Source organism: Canis lupus, chromosome 21, assembly GCF_011100685.1.
Source record: "Canis lupus familiaris isolate Mischka breed German Shepherd chromosome 21, alternate assembly UU_Cfam_GSD_1.0, whole genome shotgun sequence".
NCBI lineage: Eukaryota > Metazoa > Chordata > Mammalia > Carnivora > Canidae > Canis > Canis lupus.
The window spans coordinates 45,068,072-45,089,374 of NC_049242.1; the positions used below are offsets into that span (position 1 = coordinate 45,068,072).

At 43.4% G+C, this 21,303-nt stretch overlaps 1 protein-coding gene across 6 annotated transcripts in view; it reads left to right on the forward strand.

Moving 5' to 3' along the window:
• Positions 1-20,702, forward strand: part of GAS2 (growth arrest specific 2) — a 128,333-nt gene extending 107,631 nt beyond the window's left edge. For 5 of the 6 annotated variants that reach the window (XM_038569267.1, XM_038569265.1, XM_038569266.1 and 2 more), the window contains one exon: positions 19,484-20,702. In XM_038569267.1, coding sequence (XP_038425195.1) covers positions 19,484-19,702 — 219 coding nt within the window. In that variant the 3' untranslated portion in view covers positions 19,703-20,702. Of the gene's footprint in view, positions 1-11,336; positions 11,858-19,483 lie in introns of those variants that run through there. The other variant, XM_038569270.1, reaches the window with a different exon arrangement.
• Positions 20,703-21,303: the final 601 nt, after the last annotated feature.

Below are 21,303 nucleotides of genomic sequence, written 5' to 3' on the forward strand. Positions count from 1 at the left end.
TAACGCTCTATGCCAAGGATCGTGCCACTCACTAGGGAGATAGTGCTGGCTAACCTATTTTTTCCAAAATGAAGTTGTGAAAGGAGTTACATAAAGGCATGCCTAGTTATTTTGATTACTATTGTGGTAGATGAGGAAGCACACGGCCCTCTTAGATGTCATTTTTATTGAGATTGCCAGTAGATGACGGAGACGCTTTTAGAGAATCTCCTGATAGTCAATAATTAATCAGCTGAAGCAGAGAAAAACCCAACACCCTGGAGCAGTATTTCGACCCCTAGATTTAAGAAAATTATATCACTGTACATACTCTGAAATTAATTAGCAGAAACGAAATATGTGTTACCTCTGAAATATGCTTTACCTGTGTTTATAGCTCAGTTTTAGGCTGAATTATAAACTGTGAAGCAATTTAAAGTGAAGGTTGATTGGGGCACCTGGGCAGCTCAGTAGCTTCACTGTCCAGCTCTTGATTTCGGGTCAGGTCATGATCTCAGGGCTCCTTATGTCAGGCTCCCTCTCTAGAAAAATCAAAAAATAGAAAAATAAAAATAAAGTGAAGGTTGATGATGATACACTAATTATTTCAGTGTTTTTCTTTTTTTTTTTCTAAAGATTTATTTTAGAGAGAGAGCCTGAGGGAGAGCAGGGTCAAGAACAGAGGGAGAGGGAGGGCATCTCAAGCAGACTGAGTATGGAGCCATCATGGGGCTAAATCTCACAACCCTGAGATGATGATCTGAGCCCAAATCAAGCTGGGCGCTTAGCTGACTGACCCACCCAAGCGCCCCATTTGATGTCTTTCTACCATGATATACAGACCTGGGTCTGAGAGCCTGTTCTGGAAGCTGCTCTAAAGTCATGAACTGTTTGGTGAGGCATTTTGCCTTCCATGTCTCACTTTTTTCCATCACACGGGGAATGTGCTCCTTCCTCTCTCCACCTTCCTCACACGGTGTAGAGAGGAAGACATGATTCCCACCTGTGCATCAGGGGTATGTTCTGGGAAGAAGATAAGTGCCTACCCTGGGGGGAAATGAGGTGAGAATGAGATAATTGGGCTACAATAGGAAATATTCAGGGAGGCATCCACCACCTTGCCCTGGCAGCCATCTTCGGCCTGGCCCACCGCTCTGGCCTCCAGACTGGCCATCTACTATACCTCCTCTTTCTATCTGGTCATCACAGCGCAGCTAGAATGAGCTAGTAAAAGTGTAAACACATTATTTCCCCCCTCAGAGTCCTTGAAAGGTTTTGCATTGAATTTAGATACCAGAATCCTTAAATGGCTCAACAGGACTCCTGCCTGGTTCTCCAGGCTGGTACGCTGACACTCTCCGCCTTGTTTTCATCACCTTTGTCACCACATGCACTTCTGCAGCATCTGCAGGGAGCCAGGTGCTCCACATCAGCGCCCACCTTGATTCCTGTGGCTGGAATGTTCTCTGCCTGCTGCTGCCCCCAGCTTCCTTTGACAGATCAACGCACACACACATCCCTTCAAGGCTCATCTTCCAGGCAGCCTTCTTGGGCTTCCCAACACTGTTACTCTTCCTTTGGGTCCATTTGGATTGCATTTGGTTAGATGTAACAAAAAACTGTGTTGACTAATGGCTTGAACGTCACAAAAAGAGAGGTTCAGAGGTTGGTTACTACTGCTGTTCATTGACCACCACACTGATCCCATTAGGAGACAAGGGATTTTCTTGTCTTGAGCTCTGCTGAAGTGCCTTGGCTTCCATGTGCACATCTCTTCTCTCATGGTTCTAAGATGGCTGTTGAAAGCTGGGGCCAGTGTGTCTGAGTTTAAGGCTGGAAGGAGGTGGAAAGAGTGGTGCCAGTCATGGCTTCTTTTTGCAGAATGTGTTACTACTTGTTGGCCAGTAGAGTGATAGCCATCCCACTGCAAGGAAAGCAGAGAAAGTACTTTGACTTATTAATACCTAGCATAGAAGCAAAAGAGCGGGGATTGAGAATGGACTCTGGGTCACTTAACCTAAACTGACTTTTAGAACGTGTTCTTTGATCCTTAGCTCCCTGCAGTCGTCCTCTATGGCACCCAACACATTTGCATTTATTGGGTTAATGTCTATTTCTTCAGTTGACTCTAAGCTCCATGAAGGCAGGAGAATGTTGGATTTATTCTATATGAATCATTTCCAGTGGTTATTATCTGCCATATAGTAGTTTGTTAGTGAGTGTTTTGTGGGAGAAAGAATAAAGAGTACAAAGAACCTATTTTTGCCACTGTGAGGACAAAATGTTGGGTGAGACTCCAGTTCACAGTAAGCATTTATTTTTCCCTTTTCTTCATTTGGTAAGAGATGAGGGAAATAAGCAAGTAATTATAATTTAAAAATTCCAGGAGAGTGGAATTTTCTCAGAGGAGGGGCAAATGGCATCTGATTTGTGATAGGAAGGTATGAAAGCCAGGAAAACATCCAGGAAAGGAACAGATTTAGGATTGCTTTCTGCATGTTATCAAGGAGGGCGTATTCTATTTAAAGAAAATGATAACATCCAGGAACCAGTTGTTTGGCTGATGGCTGTGTCAGGTAGGTGTCTAAGAGGAAGAAGGCTAAAAACAAAACAAGACAAAACAAAAATAAGAGGAAGAAGGCTTAAAGAGTTGAGTTCAGGCCATATCTGAAAGGACCTAGAATGTACATGTCACGGATTTCCAGGTAAAGGCTAATAGGTTCAGTCTTCCAGCACAGTGTACCCAGGCCCGTGGAAAAGAAAGTTGAGCAATGAGAAGCAACCATTGCTCATTCCAGGAAGAGAACAAAGACCTGATAATGGCCTATGGGAATAGGAAAGCCTGGAACCGATTTGAGAAGCATCGGAAGTTCAAGCCTATTGGGCATGGCGACTGCCTAGCGTGGGCTGGCTTTTTAGCTTCTGGGTCCCATTTTGAGTCTGTCCTGCCCATCCCTTGTCCAGAGCCGTGTGTCCTGAGATATTCCCTAAATCGCCCTTTCCTCCTGAGATTTCTTCTGGTTCATCTCTATGAACAAACTCTTTCCAATCCTGGGATCCTGTAACCAGGTGGTGTCCAGCCCTGGGCTAGAAGAGATTTCAAGATGAAGCATTGAGACCTAATGCTCATCATGTCCTGTTGTCTCCCATAACAGGAGCTGGAATGGATATCGTATAAAGTTACTTGGTGGTCAAAGGACCCCAGAAAGTTCACCTCAAGGGGTCCCTTTCTCTTCATCTTCATGAAAATCTCAGTCTTCTCTACCTCTTTCCTATGTACTGTAGAAGTCTCTTAGCTAATCTCTTGCTCCAAGTCTTGACTCTTCTGTGGGTCTATGGAAGATCTTTGTGCAGTAGAAATCTTGCCAGGCCAATCCCTTGCCTAAAATCTGTCAGGGACCCTTGTTGCCTCCTGTGCCTAGAAAGGGATTCACGGTCATCTTATGTGTGGTCCCTTTCTACCTCACTGGCTGAATCTCCTAGCAGTCTCTCCTCTCCCTCTCGCATCTCAGCTGTGGAAGTAGTAAACTACTCAGTGTTATATACAGACCATGCTGCTTCATGTGCCTGTCCCTTTGCATGTGCTTTTCCTGCAGCCTTGGTGTCCTTCTGTTGCTCCTTTATCCAGTGAAATCTCGAGAGTGCTCTTTGAGACTCGGATGACTTCCTCCAAGAAATATTCACAAGAACCCTCGCCCCTCAAAGACTAGGCTGAAAGTATTTCTAGTTGGCGTTCATAGCATCCTTTGCAAACCTTTATCAGAGCAAGCTTGACGAGGGTACGTGGGAGATGATTCAAATTGTGTTAGAATAAAAAGAAATTTAAAACATGGTACATGTAGAGAAGACCTGTTTTTGCTCCAGAGTGTCAAGGAACATGGAAATAAAACAACCTACAAAAATGTACCTCCGGGAGGAGTAAAAATAACGTGAGGATGTAGACAGCAACAAGACTCCTACGAAGGTGTAGACATTTGAGCAGGAACAGCTTCCCTCGAAGATCACATAGTCTCTGGATGAAAAGTAAAGACCGATCAGGCAAGATTAAATCCCCTTCGTGAAGACCTCTTAGGATTTGGGAGAGACAGAGAAGAAGGGGGAGACGTCTGAGATTTAAGAATGAATGATGGTCAAAGTGTGAGAGTCTGGATAATGGAGTTTTGTGAGGCTGTGTAAGAGGCTAGAAGGGATAGAGGGGGAAGGAGAGTCCTCTAAATGAATGAGGCAAGCAGGGAAGAGTGGGGGTTAGGTCCTGATGTCACACTTCAAAGACCATGGCCAGGTTGGTGTTGATGGATAGCACATGCTGAGGCTTCGAAACCTCAGACAGTCATGCTTTTAATCAGTACTTTAGAAGCTAATGGGCAAAATATAGAGTATCCACTTCCATTAAATAATTTGTATTAATCATGTACAAAAGGAGAAAGGAGAGGTCTCAAATCTGGAGGCCACTGGTGGGACTTTAACATTAATTATAAAATTTTTGTTTTGATCTTGCCGTAGAAGTTTGTTAGGTGCTGGGGGACACGAATCACAAAGTGACAGGAAATAGCTTTGCGTGGCCTCGTGAGACAGTAGAACAAACAAAAGAGGACATTAAAAACCAAAGAAGGAGCAGAATCAGAGCGAGCCATACTGTCATCAGCTCGCTGCCTTGGACCCACACTTCTGATAAGGGGATGGCTTCGGGCTGTCGACGGTGGGGATGTTCCTGTTAGCAAGCAGAGGGGAGGCTTTATGCAAGGCCCTGACATGAACGAGCACTTTACTGGAGGCTTAGCTGAATTCGAATCAGGGTGTTAGGAAGGATAGGTTCTACTTGCCGGTGAGGAGTAGATGGATCTTGTTCCTCTGTCATAATTTAACTTAGAATAAAAGGGACGCGGGAAAGGGTTTGTCAGAAAAACAGTAAATTCTAGTCGACATGCAGAGAGAGAGCTGTGCTGGAAAGTTCTTCGAATATATGAAGATGTTTGAACAAACAGAAATAGGCCATCACATGCTGTGGGTTGTTGAGAGCGAAGCCAGTGGCCAGGGGACCCACCTGGCTGAGGATGTGCTCTGTGGATTTTGTCACAAGAAAATGTACATTCTGAGAGCAGGACTAAACAGACAGAAGGTCATTCCACTGGGTAGGCCAGCCAGGCCTTCATTAGGCAAATGATATCCGTCTAATAATAGTTGAGGGGGGAAAACTGCATGGGGATGGGGATGCATGTGTATATATTTATATGACATGGGATAAATTGGGGGAAGTTATTTCCCAAACTATATGTGTGTATATAACACACCCACCCCCCTATGCCCCGACAGAGTTACTTATGAAAGACTTGAAAAAGCAAAATTACAGAAATGAGAGAATAGGGATATAAAATTATAAAAAACATAAAGCTGAGAGATGGGCTGGTGAAAATTTTAGTGTAAACTTTGACATGAGGCGTAACTAGCATTCTTGGAGGGGAAAGTAAATGTAAAAGCAAAGAAAGTCAACGTGGGAGGGAGTTTGGAGACTTCATATCTGAAAATGGTGAATTTGAGCAAGTGGTTTCCAGTGATCATTTTTTAAGGCATTCGTTATGTGTGGCTTTTATCAAGAGAGTTTGTGTCATCCTCCCTCCTGGGACCTCTGGGTGGCCCCATGGAACAATAGTCTCCTTTGTAAGTGAGCATGTGACCTGTTCCCGAAGCAAGAATGGATGGTCAGTCTGTGGTGAATTGTTTAATTCTTCTGGACTTCATCTTTAGGAAGACTGGATAATGGGAAGTGAGCTCCGAACTTCACCTACTCATTTTGGAGAATGAAAGTTGGAAATAGAATATTCAGCAAAGCAAGATGTTTGAATCAAAATAGCACCATCTACTTAAAAGATGTGGCCAAGGGTATGTCTGTGTGAAAGAGAAAGACAAAGGTTTTTTAAAAGCCATCTCCAAAAGTGATATTTTATGGGTTTATTGATAACTGAGATTGGTTTTTATTATTCTTCTATATTCTTGAGCTGTGTAAGTGGCATAAGAAACCAGTTAGGGGGGGATCCCTGGGTGGCTCAGCGATTTGGCACCTGCCTTTAGCCCAGGGCGTGATCCTGGAGTCCCGGGATCGAGTCCCACGTCAGGCTCCCTGCATGGAGCCTGCTTCTCCCTCCTCCTGTGTCTCTGCCTCTCTCTCTCTCTCTCTCTTTATGTCTATCATGAATGAATGAATGAATGAATGAATGAATAAGTAAATAAATAAATAAATAAATAAATAAATCTTTAAAAAATTAAAACAAAAACAGGAAGAGGGATACTTTTGCATCTCAGAGAAGGTTTTGGGAGTCAATTAGGATTATAGGGACTACAAAGGCATTTTATTAGAGCGTCGCATGAAGTAGGAAGAATTAGCAGTCATGATCTTGGAAAGGAAGCTTCTGGAAGGGAAATGCTAAGGTTTATAACCTAACTGTTCAAGACTCAGAAATATAGGAGAGAGGGGATAAAACAAACCAAAGGAAAACCATGCAAATCGGAGAGCTTTTTCCTAAGTTCATGTCATGCATAGTCTTACATGAGGATATTGTGATGATTTGGTGTGATTGTTGGGAGAAATCCAAAAATGCATAATATGCATAATATGAAAATAATCTGAACAGTGGCCTTAGAGGATAACATAAAATGATGTCATAAAGTACTACTAAAATGTTAGAAAACATATGTGAGATTAGGTAGCCAGGTTGTACCTGAGGTCTGCATGTTTGTCCATAAAGTATGTGGAAGGGGAAAAAAGCTCATCATTAATCCTGCTATGATTCCAGGTAAAGGTGCGTCCTTGTATCAGGAAGTATGTGAGAGCCTGCCAGATAGTTTGCAAAGAAGGAAAAGGTTTTCATAGCAATAAATAATTTTCTGGATGATTAATATGTATTTTTCCCTGTGTTTTGGAAATTTGATTTTTTTCTCTTTTCTTTGGTTTTCTTAAATTTAATTTTCATTTTTATAAAGAAAAATACCTACAGGTATGTAGGTAGCAAAATGGTGCTGTAAGAGTTATGATCCCAACCCGCAAGCCTGCTCCACCCTCTTCCCCCCTTCCCCGTCCTTCTCTCCCTGGAGTTCTCCCAGAAGGAGCTTTGTTTCATCTTTCATAGCTGTCTCTTCTGTTATTTATCTCCAAGTTTCCAAATTATATAATTATGCTTAGTCTATCTTAGTGCTGACACGTTGGACATTTTTCTATGGGATTCTCCTACGCGCAGGGTAGTGGGAGTAGGAAGATGATGATTTGGCAGTCTTCTGCCCCCATCTCCCCCCTCCCCCGCACATGGGTTTTCCTTCCTTGTTTGCCCAGCATCATTGGTGATACCAACGTTGGTCAAATCAGTATTCAGTGTTTACTTTATAACACTCATGTAAATATTGTCGTGGGCCATGATTATCTTTCCTTTTTATGGCCATTCCTTTTTTTTTTTTTTATTGGAGTTCAATTTCCCAACATTTAGCATAACACCCAGTGCTCATCCCGCCAAGTGCCCCCTCTCAGTGCCCATCACCCAGTCCCCCAACCCCCCACCCACCTCCCCTTCCACTACCCCTTGTTCGTTTCCCAGAGTTAGGAGTCTCTCATGTTTTGTCACCCTCACTGATATTTTCACTCATTTTCTCTCCTTCTCCTTTACTCCCTTTCATTAATTTTTATATTCCCCGAATGAATGAGACCATATGATGTTTGTCCTTTCCCGATTGACTTACTTCACTCAGCATAGTACCCTCCAGTTCCATCCACATCAAAGCCAATGGTGGGTATTTGTCATTTCTGATGGCTGAGGAATATTCCATTGCATACATAGACCACAGCTTCTTTTCCGAAGTAGGGACTAAGACGCCCTTACCAGATCCCCTTAGAGAACTATGAAACCTGTGGCAACGGTGTCCTCCGCAGAGACACCAGCTAATCTAGGAGTCTCATTTCTGTCCCTCCGTGTCTGTCCTTCCCCAGGTTGGCCTCGCAGTATCAATCGACACTTCAGTTTGCTCTTATGTTGCAGCCCCTGTCTCCTGGATCGCAGGTCTTCAGGGGATTGCTCCCTTGTCTTCTTAGGGTCATCCTGAGAAAATGCATAATCGTTCATTCATTCAACAGCTATTGCCTGAACATCTATTATGAAATAAGCACCTGTGCGAAGAGCTAAAGATGTATCAGGGAAAAACCACAGCTGAGCCCTGACTTCCTTAAAGACTTGAGGGCCTTTATGCTACTCTGTGTGTGTCTGAGTGTTGTGTTGGCGGGGTTGGGGGTAGGGGTGGGGGTGGGGGGAGATGCCAGGTTGCCAGATCAAATACCAATAATGTATTTAATGTCAGGCAAACAACAAATACTTTTTAATATGTTACGTTCCAAATCTTGCAGGGGACATACTTACACTGAGAGAATGTTTGTTGTTTATCGGACATTCAAATTTAACTGGGCTTCTTGTATTTTTGTATGATAAATCTGGCAACCTTAATTTGGAAGGAGTATATTGTATAGACAGTGAACATAATAAATATGCAAATACTTGCTAGAAAGTGATAAAATCCATGTGAGGGTGGGAAAGGAGAAGCGGGGCAGGGTAAGGCAGGTTGGGAGGGCCAGGAGCAGAGATGACAATTTTAAAAGGGCGGTTAGGGTAGCCTCCTTGAGAAAGGGAGAGCTTGTCAGGGCATGAAGGAGGTGAGGGGTTATCTTTGTGGTTATCAGGGCAAAATATCTTCTGAACAGAAGGGACACCAAGTCGAGAGCATGCTGGGAGTAGCCTTGGAGTGTTTGAGAAATAGCCAGGAGGCCAGGATGGCTAAATCAGAGCATGGGCCGGGCTCTGCGGTGGGACGTGACATCAGAGCGGTAACAGGAGTCCAGATCATATGGGGACTTAGAGGCCTTTGGAAGGACTCTGTAGTTTACTCTCAGTGAAATGGGGAGCCACCCAGGGTTTTGAGCCGAGCTGTAGCATGAGGTGACTTCCGTTGAAACAAGATCCCCCAGGTTCTCTGTCGAGAATTTACTAAGGTTCCAAGGGCAGACGCAGGAGGAGCAGTTGGAGGTACAGTAATCCAGGTAAAATGGAGGAGATTTGGGTGTAAGGAGATAGGAGGGGAGCTGGGGAGGACAGATGGGATTCAGGATGAATTCTTCCTTTCACATTTTCTTGTGAAAACGTTCAAACATACGGAGAATACCCACAGAACCACCTTCTGGCTTCTATAATGGACACTTTGCCGTATTTGCTGTATCGGTGTGTTTATCCATCTCTCCATCCGGGTCCTGTATCATCCCCTGGTTGGGAGCATCTCTGATTCAATTTCTGCAAAGATAAACCTTCGGTGTCCTGCTGGGGTAACGGAGTCATTTGCGCTATGGGCTACTCAACAGGCGCAGCACATCTGAGGGCCTCGCCAAGCCTTAGACTGACTTGCAACCAGTTCTCCTTTCTCTGGCTGCACGTCACTCCTCACCTGATGGAAGGACCTGAGGGTCCCAAAACCTGCATGTCCTATCGCTTCAAGGCATGGTTTGACTTGCTTCTTCTTGGCAAAGCTGTTATTTCAGGTTTCAAGTTTCAGCTCTCTCCACCCGTGGTGGGTCACGATTCTTCCCTCTGTTTTCCATCTTCTAAGAATGTGTTGACCTTTCTTATCTACCGTCTACCCTCTCAATCTCCCTCTGTCCTGTGGTTTCAGAACGTTTTTATTCCTGGCCTTTCACTTGAATGGGCCCCTGAGAAGACAGAGACTCATGTTGTCAACTATTTTGTTGATAGAGAAGAGCTAACTGTGTTTATTCATACTTTGTTTTCCATTTTGATGGATCTACCAGTATACCAAGGCTACATTAAAAACAGTAGCAAAGTAATAGTTTTTCCAGTGTCTGCGTTACAGACACTGTTGTTGCCTTTCAGGACCCAGGAGGACCCCAGGTTGGGAACCACTGATGTGCACCATTGTCGTGAAAGGTTAGCCTTTGGCTCTCTCTGGGCTGTTGGGTTTTGGTATCAGTGTTCAGGCGAGAGAACGTGAGCTCAGGCTGAGTCAGACAAACGTGACCCCATCTGATTAGCAGAAGGAATGGGTTCTCGTTGCCCCTCGGAGCCCAGCTCCCTCTGCTGAAGTTGTTAGATCTTTGGGGTAGATGAAGCCTAGTTTCCACTGACCGATACCACCTACAGATCCTTCCCCTAGTCAGCTCTTCTCCTGCCGCCACCAGCCGTTTCACCTCATCGCTTTCACTCTGCTGAGTGTTCTATGAAATATTTATCATAATTTTGCCTTTCCTGCCTGAAATGGTGCCATAGACTGGTAATTAGACTGCAGCTAAGGCTTCTTAATTGCATTTGGTGCAGAGCTGAGAAAATGGAGACCTTACATAACAAGTCGATAAGAACTGACAGGCAGTTGGCATTAAGTGCTCCTACACATATTTCCAGGCCGATGCAAATGGAACTTTTTGCCAGTCGATCGTTACATTCATCTGCAAGCTGCTCTTCTCATGTTTGCTTCCAGAAAGAAGCTACTGGCAGTCATTTGTCTACGGTGAGCCTGGGAAGTGAACTGTTCCCTCCCCTTCTCGCAACAACAGCAGGCCAGGAATTTTTTTTTTTTTTTTTTTCTGGCCAGCCTCAGTAGCCAGATTTCTGACTCAAGGCCCTATTCGTGTTGAAGGATTGTTTGTCACCTTGCTGGGACACTGCAGTAGTTCATCCTTCACCTGAGGGTTTGAGGATTGTGTTCTCTCTAATGTATGATTTTACTACGGAAGACAACAAATCACAAAACTGGGAGCCCAAGCACCAGGGCCACGTTCCTGCTCTGTGTCTGTGGGCCACGTGCTTAACCTCTCCGAGCCTCGATTTCTCCATTTATGCAATGGGAACAGTAATACTGGCCTGCTGAACTACAGGGCACGTGTGATAACCAAGTGAAATAATTTAAGAGAAAGCACTTTGCAGACTGTCAGGGGCCTCCTCTATTAGTTTCCTTGTAGAGTGTGGGACCCACAGCCAAGCACTCTGGGGGGGGGGGCTAATTTCAACATTTCTGTATGGGTGAAACATCAGATTCAAATTCAAGTAAGCCCTTCTGAACACTTGTTAAAACACCTTCTTTTTTTCTGGGACAAGGGCACATTTAGAGCTGAGCAATATGATCATCAGTGGAGACACCATAAAGCGACAACACGTATTCCTAGAAAAAGGGGGCGTTGTCCACAGAAATAGTCTAGATAAGAAGTCCAATAACCATAACCCCTTGGCAAAGCCTTTTGAGGGGGTGTGTGTGTAAGTGATAATGAGTACTGTCTTTTAAGTGGGAGAGACTCAGGTTCAAGTCTAAACTTTGTCATTTCCTAGCTACGTGACTTTGGGCAATTTACTTAACCTTCCTGGAGCTGCCACTTTCCCATCTGTCCATGTGGCTAACAGTGCAATCCACTCAGAGGTGCTGCAAGAACTAGCTGAAATGGAACCTGCGAGGAGCTTGCTTACCATCATCATCATCACAATAACAACGTTATGGTTGGAAAAATAATAACAACAAAGATGATGGCAGGCAACCGTTGAGCATCACGTGCCCGGCAATGTTACTACACGCTGACACCGATCTTTGTCCAAAAAACTCTGTTATAGACATTCTCCAGATGAGAGAGCGAGGCACAGAGAGATTGAATAGTATCTTCGGGCTCTATGTCCAGATGGTTCGTGGCAACCATATCCAGGCCTTCTGGTGAAGACAAAGACGTGGCAGGTTCTGCTCCGCTGTCACGCGTCTCTTTGCAGCTTTAGTCTAAGGAAAGTGCAGAAAGGACTATTAGGACGAGGAAAATGAAACAGTGCCTATGAAAAATGTTTTGCAGGCAATAAAGTGATAATTCCAGAAGCTTGTCTGTTTGGATAGTATTTAACCACTTACGATTTCAGAGAGCTGGAAAGGTTGAGCTGAGTCTCCAGCCTTTGACTAAGAAGTCTTCACGTGGCCTCTGCGGTCGGTCACCAGGGCCTCACTCACTCTGCTGACAGGTGACCTTATCACTTGCCTTGAAGATGCAGGGAGCAGGCTTTCAACATGGCAAACTAGCGACTGGAACACCTGTCACCTCACTCCTCCATGTGTCCACGAACCTCAGGCAGCCAGCTGAATTCCCAGTCATCCAATTTTGAGCATATGCCATTTCAGGGTAATATCAGTTGACGACAGTGTCTGTTGTCCTATAAATTAATTTAACACTCTTTCTCTGGAGAGCAGATGACTGCGTTCTAAAACCAATATTTTCACTCGAGTTATGACGGCTTGTAAAAACACGCAGTGAGCGGGGTTGACGGGGAGGTGTTAGGAAGCATATGATGTCCCAGGAGGCTCAACTGATTTAAATGTAGGTGGCTTGCTCCTCGAGGCAGCCGGTGTCAGAGCCAGTTGTCTCTCTCAGGGATGGCTGTGGTGGGGAGCAGCTAACAGACTGGGCAGGAATAGGAGCCCTGGTGCCGGTTGTGGGGGGACGGCCTGGTGAGAGCCAGAGTTGTGCTGAGGGACTCCGCACACTTAAGCATTAAAACAGAGAAAGGACTCTGGGCCTGTTCACATTTTCCACTTCTTCCCGTTTCCATTTTGGTAGTTCCTGTGTTTCTGGGATTTATCCGTTTCTTCCAGATTGCCCAGTTAGTTGCCAGATAATTGCCCGTAATATTCTCTTATAATTGCATTTCTGCGTTGTTGGTTGTGATCTCTCCTGCTTCATTTGTGATTTGATTTGGGTCCTTTCTCTTTTCTTTTTTGACAAGTCTGGCTAGGGGTTTATCAGTTTTGTTAATTCTCTCGAAGAACCAGCTTCTAGTTTCGTTGATCTGTTCTACTGTTGTTGTTTTTTATTTCTGTATCATTTATTTCTGATTCTAATCTCTGTTATTTCCCTTCTCCTGCTGGATTTAGGCTTTATTTGCTGTTCTTTTCCCAGCTCCTTTCGGTGTGAGGTTAGGTTGTATATTTGGAGGAAGTAAAATTTTTATTAAGTAATCTGTTACTATAGTGAATGATATTTCCTAAACACTGAATTCTGGATGTAATGAAAATCTGTGAAGGGAGATAATGAAGAGAATAATACACTTGATTCTGGATCCATTCGAGATATTTCCTTCTTTTCTCCTCCCTTCCCCCTTCTCCTCTCTGTCTCTCCTGCCCAGTGCTCTCTCCTCTCTCCTGTATGATTCCTGCTTCTTTATTCTTTGACCCAAAATGCATCTTTATCTCAAAGGAATTCTCTAAGCAGTGGTCCATGTGGACTTTCATTCACATTCTAGTTTTTCCAGACTGTCCCTCCTACAGACAAATCATTTCATCTTTTCCTTGTTCTTTTCTGTAAATAAGTAATGTCTTTCTTCTACATATTATACATTGTAATTGTTGCCAGGTTTCCAAAGCTGGTCACCGTTTAAAGCGGTCACAGCGAATTAGAGAAAGATGGACAAGAAAATAAGGCATCAGGGCGCCTGGTGGCTCAGTCAGTGAAGCGTCTGCCTTTGGCTCAGGTCATGATCCCGGGGTCCTGGGAGTTGGGCTCCCTGCTCAGTGGGGAGCCTGCTTCTCCCTCTGCCTCTGCCCTCGCGCTCTCTCACTCTCTCAAATAAATAAATAAATAAATAAAATCTTTTTTTTTTTTTTTTTTTAAAGAAAAGGCAACAAAATATGATAGATACTCTGCTTGAAGTCTGTGCAGGAAAATCTCAAGGTTACACCCCCCCAAAAAAAATAATCTAAAGGTTGGAGAGAGCAAAAATATTTCATAAAGGCAGGGATGCCTAAGTGGAGCATTAGTAGGCATTAACCCTATTTATTCATTAATTGAGCAAGCATTTATTGAGTGCCCATTGTATACTTGGAACTGCACTAGGGCCCCAAGGCATGAAATTTACTCAGGCATAACCTTGCCTGGCACTCAGTAAATACTCGTCAAATGGCCCAAGGAAGGGGCTCACTCTGATTTACCTGGGGAGTATGGAACAGCCCTCTGCCTTCTCTGTAGATAGGCATGAAACTTTTAGGGGACTTCCAAGGAGCCCAGAATATCTGTGGGTTAGGTAATTTAGAGTGCAGGCATGGGCACGGACAAGGAGGGCCACCCAGTAGCTGCATCGTTGTACAGTGCACAACCTGGAAAGCAGTGTGGTCATGAAGGCATAGTGAGAAAGCAGGTGGGGAAGGAAGAGTAGCCGAACCAACCAGTGTTTTGTGCGTCAGGCTGGTTGTTCTCAGAGCTGGCAGGGGAGGGACAGAGGTCACAGAGGGGATATCAGAATCGCTGGGAAATTGTTTCTTCCAATTTGCAGTGTTTGCAGCAGCCCAGATCTGCTTAAACTTCATCAAGGCCATTGGGAGAAATGTTGAGACAGATTTTTATTTGTCTTGTTGGTTTTTTTTTTTCCCTTCAGCACTGAGAGATGTTGCTAAGTCTGTAATGAATCTTCTTCCTTTTATAGGATCGAAGGCACAGTGAGGCATGAGGCTGGTTGTAAAAACCAGTAACAGCCAGCATAGGCCTAACGTGCAAACACTACTGCTTCCCAGCATAATAGTACTGGAGAAGATTTGTAGCAATTCTAACTTATTTTTCTTCGCTTGAGAAGAAACAAATCAAACAACAGCATAGAAAACCAATATTAAATACTCAGTTGACATGTGCATGGCTGCTTCCAGTCGAGAGGGGCTATCTTCGGGAACGGAGAACACAAGATTGTTCAATATTGGGGAGCATTAAAAAGAAAGGCAGTGTAACTGGAGAATCAAAGCCCAGTCCTACTTAAACCTATAGCTATCTGGCTAGAAACACGTTCCATCCTAGTACCTGCACTTGACACATGTTTATTTCTGAAGTCCTTGGGACCACAGCAAATTAAGCTTCTGCGATGAAATTTGATGTTTATATAGGGTTTATTAGAACGTAGCACCATAAATCATTTTACATGGGCATTTAATTTGCTTGGGCTGCTTATTACTACTCCTGACATTGATGGTTCCTTGCCTGTGCTAAATTTCACCTGGTAAGGAAGCAGCTAGGAAAATCCAAATCTAAAAGTTTTACAGAAACTAGTGGGTGTGGCGTAACGGGAAAAACGATTCTTGCTCAGTTCTGTCATTGATTCGGGCTGTGATCTTGCACAGCTTGCTTAAGGGCATCAGTTCTTCTCAAAGCATCCGTTTTCCCATCTTATAAAATGGAGCAATGCTGAAAACGACATTATCGGTTAAGTAAAATCAAGTAGAGGCTGTGGAAGCATATGTGGAAAAGGGTATTAATGCGATTGCACTATTGCTACTGTTCTGGGCTCGCATATGGGAGACTTGAGAAATACGTCATCACTGCCTTCGGAGAGCTCACGTGTTATTAAAAGAGGTGTGCGGGGCAGGTAGATGGGCAATTACAGGACACTGAGCGAAACACTGAGATCACCAGTAATCTAAAAGGCACAGCAGCAAGGAAGCATTCACTTATCTAGTTGAGGAAGGTGATGGTGGATAATTCTTCAGACAGAGGTGAGGTTTGAAATAATGTCTGGGGTCCTGGCAAGTAGGGAGGGCAAAGCAGAAAGGACACTCCACATTTAGGGACAAGCATGCAAAAGCAAGACAAACATGCAAGTTCCCTGCTGTTGTCAGGGAACACAGAACTAAAATAATTCACTGGCCCCTGAGCTCAGGGAGGGGCAGGTGAGGCCAGCAGGAGGGGTCTTGGTGAATAATGTATGCAAATAAAGGGGAATGAACAGGAGCCCAAGGGAGAGCGGGGAGCTAGGGAAGGCATTTAGGCCTGAGACCATCTGACAGGCATTCCCTGTTGGACTCCAAAGGCATTGGAATTCCCTTCGGGGGAAATAGATTTACTAAATGGATCAGAATCAGCAAGGCTAGAGGCAGTGGGATCCTCAGGGTGGCCCATGGAAACGATGAGATGCCTAGATGAATAGCAGCCACAGTAGCATAGACCCTGAGACACATCTTGGGGAGAAATGAATGCTTTTGGTGTCTGACTAGTTACGGAGAATGCCCATCCTCCCAACTCTTTTAGAAAAAGGCCTGCGGAGCTAGAAGGTGGAAGGTGGCGGGCCCGTTATGCCCTTGCATTTATTTGGAAGCTCAGGGAAGCAGCAAGGACCAGAACTATAATTTGAGAGACAAAAGTAGATAGCAGAGAAAACTCGGAGATTCCAAGTACAGAGTGGTCAGAGTGAGAAACGCAGTGGAGAAAGGACTGAATCCTTCAGAATCCTTTGCAACAGCAAAGCTTAAAAGTAGGCAGAAGAAATGGAACCTGTGAGAGAGGCAGAGAAAGTACAAGGAGGGAGGCAGGAGGACGTCCAGGAAAGAGAATTAAAGAGTAGGGAGTTTCACAGAAGGAGTGGTCCACACTATCAGACCCCTTAGTTGAGTGATCAAGAAACATAAGGATTAAGGACCATCCATTCGATTTGATGATTCTAGAAGACATCCGATTCCCTTCAGTGTACGGTGGGTTAACAGGTGGGGGCAGCAGCAGTGGGTAGCGCGCCGGACAATGAAAAGAAGTTGGAAGTGAAGGCACCACGTCTAAGTTTACCAGAAACCTCAGATGTAAGGAAAAGGTAGGAAAACGAAGGAGCCTTGGGTGGAAGGAGGAGAGTTTTGCTTTGTACAAGAGTGGGAGAGGCTTGGGCACGAAGGATAAAGATCATCATATGGTAAGTTGGAGACAGAGAGGAGAGACGTGATGTTTGATGCAGGAGCTTCTGCATGGAGGTAATGGGAGTTAGGACATATGGGGAGGGGTTGACTTTAGACGGAAGGACTTCTTTCTGTGATGAGGAAAATGGAGAAAAGGACCAACGTAGATTGGCCAAAATTAGCCAGTGGAGGTGCTGAGAGAGGAAGCTAAGCCCGATGATGGTGAGGCCATCAGTAGAATGATGGGGACAGAGCTGAGTAGCGTGTTTGAGAGGAACAAAGAGGAATAGGAGGAAATGGAGCTGCCCCAAACCTCAAGGTTCAATTAATTGCAACTGGCCTCACATCACTAATCCCTGAGATGAAAAGAGTTCTTCCAGCAGGAGCTCAGCTGCTCTATCCTGATTTAGAAGGAAGATTATACACTTAAACCAAAGCTGGGGTTTTGTAGGGCGCGCCCTGTGGGAGGTGGGAGGGAAGAGTTGAAAGTGGTTTGGTTTATAGCAGTTTGATTGGATTTTAGGTTAAACTGTAGGGGTTTTGTTTATGGAGATGGGGATGAGTATTATTATTATTTTTTATCCTGAAATTTAGGATGTATGAAGATAAGGCATGGGATTTAAATCTCCATAATCAAGGATGTAAACGCTTATGACCCTGAAATCTTAATCCCATGCTTGAAACTCTTGTTCAGTTTGACCACTGGCCTCCTTAGCGAGGTATAGACTGCTGATTAGCTATCAAAGGATATGGAAAAGGAGGGGGGCAGAAATCGATTCCTATGTCGTTCACATTCAGCATGACTCTGTTTCACGTTGGATCCACTCTGCATGTGCGGATTCCTTAAAGAATCTGCAAGAAGGGTTTGTACCGAAATGATCACATATGCCAGACAGAAAAAAAAAAAAAAACATTTCTGGAAATAGCCTGCTCGTGGTCAACTGTATTTGGGTGTTATGTCAGGCTTCATACCAAGGATGTTTGGAGGCAACTCCTCAGTGTAATTTGCAGAGCTGGGAGGTGCTGGAACATCAACAATAGGTAAAGCTGTTCTCCAGAACAGCTGGGAAAAGGGGTCAGAGTACTGTTTTGATTACAATTTTTGTCCCAGTAAGTCCACATTTTGGAAGCAGGCAGTAGAGACACACACAGGAGCTTGTGGGAATGGAAGTAGGCCAGTCAAGTTATAAAAGCCTTGATGGATTTTGTTTTACAATGAACTGTTGTGGGACACGTATTGGACTAGAGTCAGGAAATCTGGGTGCTAGTCTGAGCAACCCCAAAGATCTGGGCCTCAGGATCTTCATCTGAAAATCAGGATTGTGGTGCCACTGGCAGGACCAGAGGAGGCAATAGGGTTACAGCTGAATCCTGACTCCTTTTGTCTGCTTTATATTACAGGGGTTCCCGTTGAGGTTTTAATGAGTAGATTCTCATGCCATAAGTTTAAAAACTTCTAGCTAGATGTTTCTGAAGACCCTTTCTATTCTGATTCTATTCTCAGTTTTATTCTCTAAATGAGAATAACCAGTAGAGTAAAATTTAACTACAATTTTTTTCATGAGTCTCAGTTTTTATTGATATCTAGCACAATTACAATTTTATTATGTTGCTCAACACCTGAAACTGCTTCACGTCAACCACATGAATCAGGATTTTGTAACTTGAGTCCATGGATGGATTTCTGGGAGTCTGTGAAACCCCTGAACACACATACAAAATTTCATGGATACAGGCATTCGAAAAGAAAGTCCAGAATTTCCATCAGATTCTCAACAGGTAAATGAAAGCAGTCAGCACAAATCATCTTCCACTTGATGGGTATAAAAATACTCCAGATCCCAAACCGACACAGCAAGAGGAATTCAAATAGATTTTATAGTCTCTGCAATGAAAATGACTCCCCAGATCCCCTCACACCACCCTATGTCCTTCCCAAGGTTACATTGCCAGTGCGTATGCAGAATATTGTGCGCAGGGAACAGAGTCAGCAGGGTCTTTGATGATGGAGCAGCATCTCTCCATCACCTTATATTTTCTGATAATTGAAAGAAGCCAAGATCAAATTCTTTGGCTCTCCATGCCAAACCTCTACAGCTCTGACATGTTTTTACTAGATAAAAAGAACCATATATGCTTCACTTTCTTAATCTGTAGCTTTGTTAATCTGGAACTCTAGATGGCCTGTAGGCCGGAAGGTAAGTTATTTCTTAAGTAATTAGAAGAATTAGAAGAATAGGAGTAAAGGAAAACGAATGTTTGGCCATTCAGCAACATCTTGCCTTGAAGGCCTCAGTGACTGGGGAAGACTTGGATGCTCCTGAGTGCATTTCTGTTCTGTTTCATGTTGATTATTTGTGTGATTATTCACATTACATACAGTAGCAGACATTTCCATGCTCTTTTGAGTCCTGGTTCAAAGGGATATAACCTGGGGCCAAGAATAGAGCACTTATCCGAGGCAGTGGACAGAAAACAGGGGCAGTGATGAGGCTGTCTTGGAACATCAGATGTCAGAGAGAAGCCCCTGGACATATTCAACCAAATAAGGGATTATACATGGATCCGGATTCCCATGGGTGGGTGAAGCTGGATCCCGGGGACGTGTGCCCATGGTCCACTTGCATGGGAAAAACAAAGCTTCTTTCATAAACTAAATGCTAACTCAGACACTGTGCACCAAGTAGGAAAACAAGGGGGCATGAAAAACCAGACAGACAAAAAAATCCCTAACAGTGCTAGGAATGAAGGCCGATTTGAGATACCGTAAGAATTCTCAGAAATGAATCTTTCTGCTCTTCTTTCGTTTCAGATGCTGCATAACAAACATGTCATGGTCCGTGTGGGCGGAGGATGGGAAACTTTTGCAGGGTATTTGTTGAAACACGACCCCTGCCGGATGCTGCAGATCTCCCGTGTGGATGGCAAAACATCCCCCATCCAGAGCAAATCTCCAACCCTTAAGGACATGAATCCAGATAATTACTTGGTGGTCTCTGCCAATTATAAGGCCAAGAAGGAGATTAAATGAAACTAGTTGGTCGCTGCAAGGGGACTCTCATAATGGCCTGTACCCACTCCTCCAGTGTAGTCAGTTTAGTTCACACGCTCTGAAAATTACTTTGGAAAAAGGCGTAACAGACAGAAAAACGTCATTACTGAAAAACGTTCAGAGAGTAGCACTATTTATTTTGATGCTTCTGTAGACAATGACCAATTAAAAGAAATTCTAAGCTCAGATTTAAATTAGAGAAAGTGTAGGCAAATTATTATTTCTCAATTATGTGAACACAGCATTTAGTACACGATATTAGAAATACAATTCTAAAAAAAAAAATACAATTCTAGCTAGAGATAAAAACTGCTATTAGGAGAAAATATTTAGGATTTCTAGATAAGTCAACAGGAAGTGCCTGCCTTATGTCTACAAAAGGCACCCCAGACTTTTATCATTGCAGGATTTTTAAGATAATTTTTAAAAAGCGACAATTAATGTGATAATGTGCTACTAAAAAATATTCAACAGCACTATTAATAAGTACAGAGTGTTCACGACAGTAATACTTTAATGGAAAGGCCACTTCAGAAAAGTTTACATTCACTTGGAAGATTGCCTTAAAGTTTATCCTTTACCTTTGACCAAATATCTGGGGTACTTTTGGAAATTTTCAGTACACCCCTTAGAGAATCGCTTATGAAGTGTTTCACACATTCCTAAGCACCTGGTTGTGTTGAGACTGACCTAGTGTAATTCACACACATAAGCTGCCATACGTTTATATTTTGACAGAGTAAACTGTACAGTCAAATGTTCATTGACTTCATATTATTTTAAAGCATTTTCTTATGAAAATATATCTTTAGTTAATCCTACTTTGCTATGCTGTCTAGTAAAGTAAATTCACTGTAGCTGATGATGTTACAGACTTATGTATACCCTTGTATACCTAGGACAGGGCTGTTCTGTACCCATAAACAGCACACTATTGTCCTCACTGATTCAAGAATTAAAAAGATAAATTTAAAAAAAATCATCTGTCTCCATATCAATGCTTCATTCTGAAATAAAGATGATCTTTAAATGGCAACTTTCTAGGAAGTTCTAGGAAGAGTCAAATTAGGGTTACCTAGTACTTCTTTGTGTTGGGCAGCTGGGTGATGGCACTGTTTGTTCCCCTAGCAGAAAATTTAAATATTATCATAGATGATCCCTTAAGTGCTACCCTGAGTATAAGTATAGGCAGAGTTAATTTTTCATCTCCTCATTTTTCGACAACAGCAGCAAAAATCCACCTTTCTTGTTGCAGAAAGTTAGGAAGTAGCTCATTTTGTCACATGACTGATTTAGTCAAAGTACACACAACCTAATGGTGAAGTTTTTAAACAAAAGACATTGTACTAGAATGTGGTACTGGAAGTGGTAGTAATCATTCTGGGGAAACAAAGTTTTATCAGAAATAAAATCACCTTGGAACAGTAATAATTGTAGTATCTTTTAAAACGCAGATGTTGAGCCATTTGATTTTTGTTACTAGCCTAATATTAGCACTGCATTTCTATTGGAAATAATGTTTTCTTTTCTTTCTTTTTTTTTTTTTTAAGATTTTATTTATGAGAGAGAGAGAGAGACCC